This window comes from Centruroides vittatus, unplaced genomic scaffold (assembly GCF_030686945.1).
Source record: "Centruroides vittatus isolate TY-2023 unplaced genomic scaffold, ASM3068694v2 contig_1916, whole genome shotgun sequence".
NCBI lineage: Eukaryota > Metazoa > Arthropoda > Arachnida > Scorpiones > Buthidae > Centruroides > Centruroides vittatus.
Genome location: NW_027121179.1, coordinates 579,886 through 595,554, shown reverse-complemented (window position 1 = coordinate 595,554; position 15,669 = coordinate 579,886). Strand labels below are relative to the sequence as shown.

At 32.0% G+C, this 15,669-nt stretch overlaps 1 protein-coding gene across 1 annotated transcript in view; it reads left to right on the top strand.

Annotated features, from left to right (window-relative positions):
- The window catches only part of LOC136970320 (zinc finger CCCH domain-containing protein 15), a 39,060-nt gene that overhangs the window by 17,415 nt on the left and 5,976 nt on the right, over nucleotides 1–15,669 (top strand). Inside the window, exon 2 of the mRNA XM_067264746.1 lies at nucleotides 1,812–1,913. Within this exon, the coding sequence (XP_067120847.1) occupies nucleotides 1,812–1,913 (102 nt within the window). The remainder of the gene's footprint in view (nucleotides 1–1,811; nucleotides 1,914–15,669) is intronic.

The following is a 15,669-nucleotide window of genomic DNA, read 5'->3' as shown; positions in this document are numbered from 1 at the left end:
AAATTATATCGAGCTCCCGTGTGATCTTGGAATTTCAATCTGGAATTCAATTCAAAAGCTTTGCTTTTCCTATTGCTATTTATCTTTACTCCCAACAATATACAAGAACGATTCAAACAGCCCAGACAAAATACTTATGTTTCTAAACACAAGAGGATAAGCATCCGGTAAAAAATGCGAATACATGGTTCACAAAAATTATTTGCAAAAACACAAAGAATCTTTTGCTTGCGCATATAGGACGATCTAGGAATATGAAGATGTGATAAATGAATAAAAACCATCTTATATGCCAGGGGTGGCCAACTTTTGTGCACATAAGATCTACTTTTTATCGTAAAAATGTGTCGCGATTGACTTGTTGTCATAGGCATAGTCTAAGTGGGGAGGGGAAAGTGTGAAATACATACTATGTTTATACACTGTTTCAGTACGAAGTGCACTCATTGCTTATGAGTCGAGTCATAACTGCATGCATACAGTTGCGTTCGGTTACAAATATAATACATTAAGTCAAGACATCACTAGCAATCGACCAAAATTGGCATGGCGATCGACTTGTTGGCCACCCCTGTTATATGCAAGTAAATACAGTAATCATATCCAGAAATTGATACGATTGTTGATTATGATATATTATTAATCAATACACTAACTTATTAATGTAACCTTAAAAGCAGGTTAAATATTAACGAAGTAAGATCAAATAAAAACAGTACTCTTATAGAAATACTTCTCTGTTAATATTTTTCAGTTTTACTTTCTAGCTGTTATAGAATATAATATAGGGAGAGTATGATGATTGGTCAAACATTGATGCCCCAGAAAGTATCTCAATCCCAGAAATCTTAATATTTTGACACTCTGGAGCCTAGAAATGTAAAAAAAAAACTTAGAATTCTGGTGTATGTTGGCCTCTATTTTGCATTATATATTGGAACTGGATGAATCAAAAATTTTGAAACTAAATGTTGCTTTATTCTTATATTTAGAATTTCAAGATTATATGTAAAACAGTATTAATGAAAATATTAAATTTACAAAGTATAATGAAGTTTTTCTTTGTGTAATATACAGTCCATGACATTGAAATAACAATTTATTAAATTAACAGTAGACGTTTTAATTAAAATGTTTCCTAAATATCTAATTGCCAGATTTGTTAGCAATTATTTAATTGCCAACAAAAAGTCCCATTTTTAAAAGAAGTTCAAACTGAACACTTTTCTGACAAGTTTCTCATCTCATGATTGAGAAAAAAAGGATTTCTGAAAATGTTTATGAATAGAAAAGGGGGCAAGGTATAATTTGTTTTAGATTTAAATAAGAAATCAAATATTTGATTAAAATCAGTTTATTAATTAAAATTTAAATCTTATCTTATTTTTAAATTTAAAAATACAGTTTAATTCTGTCTTTTTATATTTATAAGCAAATCCATCCTTTTCACCTAGACCCAAAACATAGAGGAGAGCCTAAAATTTTGTATTTTATTTAAAACATGAACATGATATGATAATGGCAAAACTTAAGTTGATGAAAATTTTTCATATTTATATTAGTGGTCTCTTTGAAACATGTTTCAAAGAGACCACTAATATAAATACTTTGGATCTCCACCTCTCTTTGAAACATCAAAGAGAGGTGGAGATCAGCATTTATGACTGGTGCAGACTTCAACTCATCTTTCAATCCTTGTTATTGGTGTCTACAATTAATTTTGGGTTTTTGTAAATTTAAAAAGATTGTTCACATGATTAAAATCATTTATTTATGAAATATTTTTCAAATTAAAGAAATTGTATTTTCAGGATAAAACATTTGGATTAAAAAACAAGAAAGGTGCAAAACAACAAAAATATATTCAACAAGTACAACATCAAGTAAAATTTGGTAATCAAAGTGTAAAAAAGGTAAGTCAGAATTAATAAAATGAAAGCTTAGTGTTTGTTGACTTGTATTTCAATATATATATAAAAATAGTTGTTAAATATATTTAAAAAATAAACCAAATTTTCAAATATTTTAAAACTTTTCACTTGTTAAATATTATTAGCAATGAACAATTAGAAAAATTGACAAGTTATTTAAATGTACCAGTAGAGCATCAATTATCTGAATATCGATCAACTAAAACATCAGTTAACCAAAAGTGTTCCAGTTGGCAAATTTAAATTTTTGCTAGTGATGTGGCGCTGCAATATTTGGCTATGTCTTGGGCTACTCCAATATTATTTTTGTTGTTGTGTGTGTTTAGCAGGCAGCATCTGGCACCAGCTAAAACACGCACCATGAGAGAGTACTTAAGAACACTCCAGGATTTTAACGAATTTCTATATGGGATAGGTTAATATATTTTTTTGTATATAATCGGTTATCCAAAAAATCGATTATCTGAACAACCCAGTCTCGAATATTTTCGGATAATCAATGCTCTACTGTATCAATTTTAAAAACAATTATACATTTGAAATCATCAGATATATTGTATCAAAAGCTATGCATATATAGTCTGTTTGCTGTAACTTTGCGCATAAAATGAAGTAAAGTGACCACCTCATCACTATATCCTACAAAATATATCCTTCCATATTACCTGTCTCATTGCAGAAGCAGCAGCAGTATCCTAATAAAGTGAGAACATGTGTTAATTATTATAAATTTAGTTCCAGAAATACATGTTAAGAAAAAGTACTGTTTTTGCAAACTATTTCTTGCATGCATGAAGTTATAGCAAATGGACTATGGGATACAAATATAGAAAATTATAGCTATCATTTTGAACATTTGACAATATTACAGTAAAATTCATGAAAACTGGAATCACACAGTATCAAATATTTTTTTCTGTTTTGAGTTGGTTTTATTGTATACATAGAATTTTTTACATTGTCATTTACTGTTTGTGAATTAAGACATGTCAAAAGATTATTATGAAGATGAAAGAAAATGAAATGATTGAAAACCTATCATGAAATTGTACAAATAAGAAAATTTCAAAGACAGATCATGGTAAATAATACTTTATATTTAATAAAATTATGCTAAATGTTTAAAATATTTCCCCATTCTAAATAATTAATACAAGATCAATACTTCCTCATTAAAGAATTTTAATTATAAAACAATATCAAGATTATTGAGATTTTTACGTAATAAAGTAAACATAATGAGTTGTGTTTTCACCTTTTCCAATACTGCTTTGATATATCAAAGATTGCTAGAAATTATTTTTGCACTGATGTAATTTATATTTGTTTAGTTTAAACAGTTTAACATTGAATATTCAATTAGTTTTATTTTTTCTTAATAAACAATTTTATTATACATTATGCTTGTTACAGAACATTGTGAATGTAAAACTCTGAAAACAGTTTGAAAGAAATAAAATGTACAATATATATTAGTTCACAGAATAGCTACTTTTTGCAATCTAAAATCGACAAACTGTTTAATTGAAGCATAAAGAGAAAAGTGAAAATGGAGGCATTTCCATCTGTCATCCATCTTCGAGTGTTATGAAAAGAACAGTTCAAGCAGATAGTATTCTTAGGTATATGAGGTGTTGACATTATTGTCAGTATATAGTAAAACCTCGCTTTGTGGCATCTTTGAAATTTCCTTGTAAAATTGCAGAAGTTTTAATGTAAATCAAACTCCATATTGGTTGCTACCTCACTTCAATAGCTAAGAGAGGTGTCTAAAGTGATATTTATTCCCATTTATGAGACTAACAAAACAGGAAAAATCTGTGTTCCTAAACTCAATGTATTGTTTACGGTGCTTTAAATGGAATTATATATTATCCATGTAGACCTTATTTATAAATAGGACTTACTATACTGGTGTAGTTTTGAAATTAGCAAAAGGAGGAAAAACTTAGTCAAAAATCAGACAAAATATCTCTTTTCAGATATTTTGTCTGATTTTCCTCCTCCTTTTTCTAATTTTGAAACTACACCAATGTAATAAGTCTTATTTATAAATAAGATCACGTGGATAATATAGAAACAAAAATTTAAATCTCTGTTTTAACTCCAGAATTTGTAAGTTGGAATAGAACTTCTTGACTAATTGATATCTTTTTGAAGCTAAATGATAAAGTAATCTCTACTGCCCAAAACAAAAGATTCTATCTACAAAATAATTTAAAATTAAGTTGCACACTTAGTATCATACTAATTAGTATGTTTTATGGATACTGCCCAATATGTAACATGAAAAATGTTCTGTAATAATTACACAATATTTTTATGCTGGATATTGGATGGTATCAATAAAGGATACTAATTAGGTATGATACTAAGTGCACAACTTAATTACTATTAATTATAAACACCAAGCAATACCCCAATTAATCTACAGTTTATCCTTTACCCAGCAGTGCTAGAAGACATCATCTCAATCTAACCACTACTGTTGTAATGATGTAATTATATCAGTAGGTATAGAGAGACAATCTACTTTCATTTACATGTCTTTGTAGACATTTCATTTTTTATCTGAGTATGAACTAAAGATTAAGAAGAAATTTGGTATTGTAACTTGTACATAAGCTGTTAAATTTTGGTGATTAAAGATTGAACAGGATGGAAAGATACGAGGGATCATGCTTATCTCCAGTGGGGTTGGACTTAATGAAAATTTTACTCATTGGTATTTACAGTTTTTTAAAAAAACTGCTCTTTACCTTAAATTAACCCTTTTGCCTTTTTATAATAATAATATAAAAATTATTTTTTAAATAAAATTTTACAACTGGTGGCACTTCACTCAATTTTAACTTTGTGCTAATATATCTTTGTGTTTCTTAAACATGAATATTTTTCACCAGGAAAAGTTTTCCAACTCATTTCTGGATTTTTTGGTATCAAAAATCACTTAGTCACTTATGCTCTTTACATCTTTTTCAGTAGGACTTTCCCACATCAAGACCACACTGAGAAGTAACTATTTATTTATTTATTTATTTATTTATTTAGCATACTGGTACAGAGACCCTGATGCGGGGATAGAACAAAAAACAAAACACAAGTATACATAATCTTACAAAATAATATAAACTTATTCCACAAATATATTCATCAGTTGAAATAACAAAATTCATAAATTGTTAATATATCATTCTAAACTAAATTCAAAAAGAACAAAACTTAAAGAACTACATGGGAGAACTGTCCGAAACAAATTAACAACCAACTAGGTTAAGACTTACCTAGAAAAAAAGGAAAAACAACAGTTTAAATCACTTGTTCAAAAAGAATTGGATAGTCTCCCAAGCAGTCCAAGCAACCACAGGTTAAATAGTAGGCAGACCACGCCCCAAGACATAATTTACATAAAATAACCACTACTTTCGGTTTAAGCCTAAAAACAATAAAAAAAATCAAGATCAAATAGATCATAAACATTATGAAATGAACAATTTAACCTTCTTTATAAAAATAAATATCTTAGAAAACAAATCAAAATCAAAAATAACTTTTTTAAACTGATTAAATGAAAAACAGGGAACCCCAAAGGCCTCCTCACGTAATTTTGACAAAAAGGTACAAACGACGATAATATGAAATGCATCCAATGGTGAGATAGCTGCGCCACACATGCAAATGTCCCTTCTGTAATTACATAAGAAACTTAATGAATTACATCTTACTTGCATTAATACGGCCATAACATTAGAAGAAAAATTACTGTTATAAATAGAACAATCAAAAAAGGGTTTATTCAAACTCTTATACCACTCACAATAAGAACTTAATAATATACCACGATTCAACTTCAAAATATAATTATCAAAATTATTTAACTTTAATAAATAAACACTGTTAACATCTTTTAGCAAATTATCAAAACCGATTCTGTTCCTTGAACAATTATCCAACCAATACTTTGATCAAGGCATCTCAACTTGTTTCAAGACAGAATGCAAACAAATCTAAGGCATTCTTCGTTTAAACTCAATGATCTAAAAATCCAATTAGCACATTTGTCCAAGATCAAGCAAGATAAAGGAATTAATGAACACTCCATAGACACTAAATAACCAGGAGTACACCTTGGAAGTCCATACATTCTCTTAACAAAGGAAACTAATACTGTCCAAGCTCTCTGCCTGAAACCCCACACCTCAGAAGCATAAAGAAGAGATGAGCCCACTACAGCATTAAATAACCTTAACCAATCCTTCAAATTACACAACTTAGCAGACTGACACATATGAATAACTTTGTCCATTTTTATCTCTGTACTAGCTGACCCGGCCACGCGTTGTTGTGGCTCAAAATGTATCTGTTATAAATGTATAACACTTCCCCCGTGGGAGAATTTCAAAAAATCCCTTTTTAGTGTACATTCTCTTGACGTACTCTATTAAAACGCAATCAAAAACACATCTAAAATAGTATAATAAAAGCCGAGTTCTTCACAGTAAGCCTTAATCCTGTCCTTCTCCCCCGCAAGGAAATATCGAAAAATTCCTTTTTAGTACATATTCTGTTGACGTAACCTATTAAAATTCAAAAAACCGCATCTAAAATAGTATAATAGAAGCCAAGTTCTTCACAGTAAGCCTGTCCATCTGCCCCCAGTGGGTGAATTTCGTCATGTATATTATATAAAAACACGTGCGTATTCGAATGCAACGTTGTGTCAAAATTTCAAAGGAATCGGTAGGAACAAACAAACGTTATATTTTATTTATATAGATAGGTAGAAAATGATCTGCTTTAGTCCATTCTCACAGAAAAGCATAATGCCTCACAGTCATCGGAGTTAGTGTCATCTGTTGGACATAAAAGCCTTAATCCATATATAAATATATTTTTGAAAGGGGGAAATGGTGGTCTTCACATATGCCAGAAACCTTCGCGGGAGTGTATTAAACAACTTCCCGAAGTTTCATGGCAATCGGATAAATGGTGTAGTAATGCATGAAGGACAAACAGACATACATTCGTTTTTATATATATAGATTAACTTTACAAGACCTCATGAGTATTAAAATAACCATTACTTTTAAAAATTACACCTAAATACATATATTGTGATACAACCTAAATTGGAGCACCTTGGAACCACCATTTGTCAGTCTTAGAAGCCTTACCACCATTTCAAAAGACCACAATTTTAGATTTTGCAAGATTCAATTGTAGATTATTATCCTTTAAATATTTATCCAGAAGGTCAATCGACTTCTGTAATGACCTCGGAGAATCCACCACGATTACCATGTCATCCGCATATGCTAATATCTTAACGGAAACACCACCAACAACTATACCATCTTTGCTGGAATCATCAATACAATTCAACAAATCATTTAAAAATAGACTAAAAAGAATAGGGCTTAGAATACAACCCTGTCTAACATCCTTATCAGAAAAGAAAGGCTGAGAACAACAATTCCTCCATTTAATCCTAACATTTGAACCACTATATAACTCTACCATTAAAGATACAAACTTAAAACTTAAACCAAACTTTAATAATTTCCTCCATACTAAATTCCTATCAACAGAATCAAATGCTGAAACTAAATATATAAAAAAGCATAAACCTTACGCCGTTTCCTACTCAATGTCTTAGAGATAACAGTATACAGAATAAAAATATTATCAACAGTCAAGTAACTTGCATGAAAACCAGCCTGACTCTCTGACAGAATATCTCTCATACTCAACCAACTTATTAACCTATAATACAAAACTCTACAAAAAATCTTAGACACACAATACAACAACAAGATACTCTATAATTTGTAAGCACTGACGAGCCACCCTTAGGCATCGGAACCAATAAAGATCACTTCTTGTATCAAATATTAAACACCAGTTTACATCCTACTAATAAGCAATGTCCAAGTAGAAAGTAAAAGATAAAAAAAAAAAAAGAATTCTTCCATTCATCCAGAATAACACCAGTTCTCAAAACCTTATTAAAATTATCTAATAAACAAAGGAAAGCACTATCAATTTTCCAAAATTAAGTAGGAATACCGTCTATTCCCGTAGCACCACCAACACTCGACTTACTTAAAATGGCTCTTAAGTTCCTTCTCCGAAATATAAGAATCCAATATTTCATTTGGCCAAGTCACACAATCATTACAAACCACTAAATCAGCATTATATGGACTCTCAGAGCCATAAAGGGAGAAGAAATAACTAAACCAATCAAGTAAACTAATATTTACCCTAACACAATTTCCTCTTGCTTTACATAAATTCCAAAATAATCTATTATTTTTATAAAACTTTTCTACATTTTGTAACCTTTTACAAAATTCTTTCTTCTTTGCTAAACATAATCTCTTTACCAAACTTTGGTACGACACAAAAACTCTCCTCTGAGCCACCAAATCGTTTTTCTTGAACTCTAACCAAGCTCTATTTCTGGCTTTAATCATTAATCGACAATCCAAGTCAAACCAATCATCAATTCCAACCATAGTCTTTTTTCCTTTGGGTCAATCCCCTCACTTTAGCAAAATCCAATATCACCTTACTGAGCTCCAACAGAGATAAATTAGGGGTCTGCTCCATGCAGTGCCTCAAATCAGCAGACAGCAACTCCAGTTGATCACTGTCCCAGAAAATCCTCTGATAACAAGTGCCAGAACCACCCAAAGAATCTGTAGCACGATCTTCCAAATAAAGTACTATCGGGCAGTGATCAAACCAAAAACAACTCTCTATTCTAAAACATTTAATACAATTCCACACAGAAGGAGTAACTATTCCCAAATCAATTACTGAGGATCCACAGTTGGAAACAAAAGTAAACTATCCTGCTTCATCACCAGAAGCTCGACCATTTAGAATTATTAGATCATTATCCGCACAATACTCAAGATTTTCCAACCTCTCACATTCATATTTGCATCCTTAGAGGCTCTACTTCTCTTATTAACAGTAATACCACTACTATCACATATACTTGTCGAAATCACATTATGGTCACCAGTCCATTAAAATCGCCCAACCAAATCCAGTTCGATTCATCGACCTCAAAAATTTCTTGCCACCTTTGTTCCTGCATATAAACAAAACAAATATTAAACTCTCCTAATGGTAGCAGAATATTAATCAGTACAGTATAACTATCTCTGTAAATAATAATAAATTTCAAAGAAGATTTAATGCAAAGCAACCAACCAGCCATAGGTCTACCCCCTACTGTGAACCCTCAAAGCATCACTAACAATACAATGATATTCTCTTAATTCATCCCAAAAATATCTACTCCCACCCTTAACAAACCATGTTTCCGATAAAAAAACCACATCATGCTAGAATAAATAACTCCAGAAGGACCGCGGTTTATTACCAATCCCAGCACAATTCCACGCCATAATAGGAAACACAGAAGTCATTAATGGTTGCTATGAGATTGGTACCACCTTGGCTGATACTTCATCGACTTTATACCAATAACTTATCATAACTTAACCGAACACTTCTTGCTCCTTCTTCCCTTTTTTTCTTCCCAAATACCTTTAGGTTGTATCTAATATTCCTTAAACGTTTAGAAAAATCGTCATACATAGCAACATTAAGATTCTGATTCTCAAATACAGCCTTTTTAAACCTTAATTTATCACTAAAAGACCCAAATTGACAGATAACTGGTCTGGGTTTATCTCCAACTCTCTTCCCAACTTGATGCATGTTTACAATATGCAATGAGGATAAATTCAAAGTATTAACCACAAAAGAATTAACAGTGTCAAATATTTCCAAAGATGACTCCTCTTTCCTCTCTTCTAATCCCTGGATAACAACATTGTTCATCCTTCTCTGATTGTCCATAGCATCCAGTTCCCTCTCAAAAAAAGACAATTTTGTGAAAATTTTATCCATATCCAGCGAATGCCCGACACCAATTACATCCCCTCCAACCTTTAACTCAACTCCCCCAACCACACCTCGAAATCAATCGATGTGTCATCTACATTCTTGAGCTACATTCTCTGTCGGATGATCCAGTTTTCTGATAAATTCATCAACCTTACCATTTAACAAAACATGCAATTGCAATAGAAGCCTAACTCCTTCTGCCACGTCAAAATTTGAGTCCTGTAATAAATTTGCAATATTCTCTTCACCAGAAGAGAAACCTAGCTGTTGATCTTTCAGGAACGGTTGGAGAAAGGGTCTTCCTCTTCTGAGCCTGGGACATAATTATAAACTAGACTTATTTAGAAAAAAGGAAAAACAACAGTTTAAATCATTTGTTCAAAAAGAACTGGATAGTCTCCCTGAGAAGTAACTGTAATTAAGTCTCCATAAGTGTCATTGTTTCTTTTTTGATAGTATTTCTTTACATACATAAACAATAAATCCATAAACTTAATTTTTAAGTAATGCCAAACAATCTGCTGTATTATAGGCTATAATGAAGCTAATTTAATAATTAGAAGTAAAGTAACCTACCTCTAGTTAAATTACCCTGTATGTAATTATTAAATTAGCTTTACATAGCCTGATAATGTATAGCAGATTGTTTGGCAATATTACTTTACTCTGGTGAAAACAGATTAACAATAATAATTTCTGCTCATATCCCTGTTACAATGCTTGTTACAGAAATTTATCATATGTTACTTATTTATTTTTACCATTGTATTAGAATAAGATTGGAAAGCATTGATTTAGTTATTAAAAAATATAAACTGAAGTAATTTTAATAAGAAATCAATAATATACAGTTCAATATCAAACAGCTGTTTATTTCTTAATCATATAATCAATACAAAACTTGAAGTTAATTTGCTATCAATATCAAACAGAACACAAGAGCAGTGAACTATGAATATACATTTAAATTTCATCAGAACAAGAAAATAAAAGTTTATTTATCATCTGAAATTTTCAAGTAGCTTTATTTATGTAATATTTTAGTACTTCTCCAGTTCATTTTAAAATTAATTTAGTACTATCAAAAGATAAGAGAAAAGACAGCAGCTAGATATGATTGGAAATTAGTTTATAAATTTTCCCCTCCTGAAAAATCTTGTTTGCCAGATTGATAATTGCATATGCAGTGATAGCCTGCCAATAAGCTAGAACAGTGGTTCTTAACCTTGCTGGAGGTACCGAACCCCATCAGTTTCATATGAGCATTCACCGAACCCCTTTTAATTGGAAAAATAAAATATAATTTTTCAAATTCAAAACATAGGTATATATTTTATTGGTCCACAAAATAAACAAAACCATTATAGAACAAAACATTACGAACAAAGAACAAAACGTTAAGAACAAAGAACAAAATTTAAAATCAGTGTGACTGCTGCTGTTGCCTTTTAGACACCAGTTCGGAAATGCGAGGCTTAACCTTGGAAAGTGCCACTCGCATGTCATTTTCGCAACTAAGTCTGTTCCTTTTCTTCGTTTTAATGTCCAGCATCCTCGAAAAGGATTGCTCGCAAAGATATGTTGTCACAAACGGTATCAAAATCTCCAGAGCTTTCTTCGCAATAGCAGAGTACGTTACTATTTGGTGGCACCAAAACGATGAGAGCGTTGTTGTTTTGAAGAGTTGCTGTTGAACCTGGCTCTGCTGAATTTCAATGATTTCATCCAGGTATGTATCATTGACATCTGTTTTCTCAACATCAAACGTAAACGGCTGCCTCACCCATGCTGGATATAACTCTCTTGAAGGGAAGTACCCTTCAAGAGACTTTGCAAGCTCGTCTAAGTGCATGGAAATTGCGTGCTTCAGTTCCCCCGATACAGAAATATCTCTGATTCCAGGCACATCATAATTCTTATTTACACATTCGTCTAGCAGGGTAAAGTTTGCAAAGTTACCGTTTTCTATTCGTCGTTTCCACAACGGTAGCTTTTTTTGAAATGCCTTCAGGGCTTCTTCCGCTTCGATGATGTTGACACCACCGCCCTGCATCTGTTGATTCAGATGATTGAGAGCTGCGAAGATATCAGCCATGTACGCAAGCATGAGAATAAATTCAGAATTTTTGAAGCAATCTGCATGACCATGTTGGTGCTCTTGCAAAAACAGGGCTAATTCCTCACGTAGGGCAAAAACACGATTCAGAACCTGTCCCCGGGATAACCACCGAACGTTTGAATGGTACAGAAGTACCTCGAATTCAGACCCCATTTCTTTACACAACTCCTTGAAGATGCAGTGCCTCAGAGCACTATTTCGCACATAGTTCACGCATTCCACTACAATTTTTAAGACTTCTGCCAGTTTTGGAGGCATGGTTTTTGTTGCCAACGCATGCCTGTGTAGAATACAATGTGTAACAACGATGTGTGGTGCATCGGCTTTCACTAGCGCACCAAAACCAGACTTTCTTCCCAGCATGGCTGGAGCTCCGTCCGAACAAACTGCAGAAACCATATCCCACGAAAGATTATTTTCTTTGAAGAAGTCATCCACAAGTTTCTTTACATCGGCTGCCTTAGTTGTTGTTGTAAGAGGCTTACATAATAAAAAATCTTCCTTTATAACGTCGTCTTTCACATAGCGCACAAATACTGCAAGCTGACTTAGACTGGAAACGTCTGTAGTTTCGTCGAGTTGAAGGCTGAATTTTGCCAGGCTTGAAATCAGATCTGCAACTACTTGGGCCAAGATATCTTTGCTCATGTCGTCTATTCTGTCACTGATAGTGTCATTTGAAAGAGGAATTTGGGATAACTTAACTTCAGCCGCTTTTCCTAGCATGATATTCGCCATCTTCAACACGGCTGGTTTTATGAGTTTTCACCAATATTGTGTGGTTTGCCCTGCTTTGCGATAAGGTAAGCGACTTTGTACAATGCTGTAAGGATCGGTTTATCGATGGGTACAAAGCCGAGAACAGGCAGACTACCCTTTTCATCAAATCTGGCCCTCTTCACCTTGAATTCAGCGAGTGTTGTATTTTTGTAATTTCCATGCAGATTAAAGAAGTGTTCTCTTAGTTTTGCCAGTGCTAGACTAGAATTGCTCAACTTGGCATTGCCAGGCCTCGGAGTCGCTCACTTTTCTCACTTGTACTCACTTTTCTGAAGTATCCTCACTTTTCTCACTTTTCAGGTCATTTTCTCACTTTTCTCACTTTTTTGGTCATTTTCACGTGCTTAATTAAGATGTGGGGCAAACCAAAAATAATTTTAAAGCCAAACGAATTGCCGAATTATCGGACTATCAGAATAGAATTTTTTAGAAGAAAATACGCGGCCCTGAGCAGACTCAAAATTGCAACTGCCCGCTCAGTGTCGTTAGGTTATAGAAAACAAAAATTTATTTAACGTATTTAAAAAAATCTTTTATGCACTTAAAAAATCCCTCTCATTACAAATTCAGAAGCCAGTGTTGAGTAAAGTTATGTACTCATGCCATATTTTCATTATTCGCCAAAATCTACCTTATCCGAATTGCATTTCCTTCTACAGAGTTTAAAAATAAGTATTCTAAGCATCCCTGCAGTTTTGGCTGTTTTCTAAGAAAATCACTAAAGTCCTTTTGCAGGGGAAAGCACATTAATATAATTATTAAAATTAACACGAGATAGTAGCGTAACCTCCTACCACTAAAAAAGATTTCGTTTCTGACCATTTAGTTATCCTGGTTATAGCCCAATAATTTGGCAGATTATTTGGTTTTAATTAACAATCGGGTTATGGAGTTGTCGTTTACAAAAATATTTTTTTACTTGATTTATCTTTAAATAATTTCATAAACTTGAGTTTAATAAAATTACTTTAATGATTTCATAGCATATTGTTAACGTTAAATCACATCTACATCTTCCCATAAATGTATGTTTAAATTGACTACAAGTATAATTATTCCATATAGTAAGTGTTATTTTCATAAAATGTGTGATTACTTTGCTTGTGAAATATCCATTTTTTAATCTTCTCTTATGCCGATTATAATTGTGCATTAATTGAGAGACTAAAAAAGTAAACGAAAATGTAAATTCATATTTACATATAAAATTTACCAAATAAATTAAAATATTCGAAGTGTTGTAAAAAGTACAACACGTAATTGCTTGTGAGAAAGATTTTCACAGGCTTCCCAAAGGTTAACAACTTTGCAACGATGTTGGTTTTTATTCATCTGCAGGAAAAAGTTTTTTGATATTTATGAAATCATTAATAAAATATTATTTTACTTATATTATTTGGAGTATATTTATTTCAGATTTATTATTTTATTTGGAAATCAATATTTACACATCTCGAAGCATTAAAAAATAAACAGTTTCTGATAATGATAAATATCCGAGAATAGCCAAATTAGTGAAATCAGCATCGAAAATCCCGTTCCCATGAATGAGAGGATCAATTTTATGCCGGGCACTTTCTCCTGATAGAGCATCAGTGTTGGAAAGAATGCTTAATTCACTTTTGATTGTTAAGGAGGGACTAAACATGTATGACCAAAGCCCACACCTTGTACCTATTGCAAAGGACGACTGAAATTAGCTTCCTCGGTGCATAGAAATTATCAAGAACGATTGGAAAATGAAAAGAAGTTAAAAGAATAAGAGAAACGGAAAAAAGAGCACAGAAATGTTTTGAAGAACAACAAAAGAAAGCTGTTCGTAACATGAAGATTATGGAACGGCAACTGAGTTTAAACCAGAAAAATGTAGAAGAAAATGAAATACATGCGACAGTCTAAGTTTTGTTAGAAGCAGCAAACAAAAAAACTGGAGAAGGCTATTAACAGCAAGAACATGAATGAAGTACAAGCAGCACGTGTGATGCTTATTAGTGTTAAGTGTTCAAAAGCAAGAGGAAGCGAAATAGAAGGAAGTTGATAACATGCAGAATAATCTTAATAAAAGAACATCATCTTTCATGACTGATTATTTACAGAAGCCAAAGACTTTTCAAGTATTCATGGTTTACTGGAAATACAGAAGCCACTGGTTATCGGGAAACAGAAAAAAAAACGCGATATAACCGAGTAATAAAAATTCTGGGCTTTTACTAAACAGATTATACATGCTATGGAATCTCTGTTCTTTCATCAGCAAGTGTTTCTGATATAAAATAAGCTTAGTTTTTCAATCCTGAATTTTATTCGTAGGTTATATCGAATTAATTGACGTTTACGTAAACATCGAAACCATGAACGCCCATTTAGCATTGTTTCTTTAACAATGACATTGAAAGACAAATACTGTCGATATAAAAACATCAATTGCGATTTTATTATACAGTACTATATAAATCGCTTATTAGAAATTCGTGTAGTTTATATTTTTCAATAAAAATTATAAATGCTGTAATTGAAAATTTAAAAAAAATGAATATTGAATATATAATAGAACATCAAAACTTATAAAATTACAGAGTAAAAATTCTCTAAAAAGCAAAATGAAGTTACTACTGTATAAAAATTTTAGAAGTTTTCGTTCAGAATTAGAGAGATCTTTTCCTTACACGTTATGCGGTGAATTCGAAATTTCACACCTTTATGTGAATTGACGCAATACCGTTAATTCACATAAATGTATGAAATTTCGAATTCACAGAAACTTGTAAATGAGGAGACTGTACTTAAAACTAATAAATAAACAACTTTTATATCAAAAGGAAACAAATGACAATCGATCTATCCACCTGTTCTGCATATTTAGCTCTTTCTCGTATTTCGTTGCAAATAGAAATTCAGTGGTAATTGGTAATT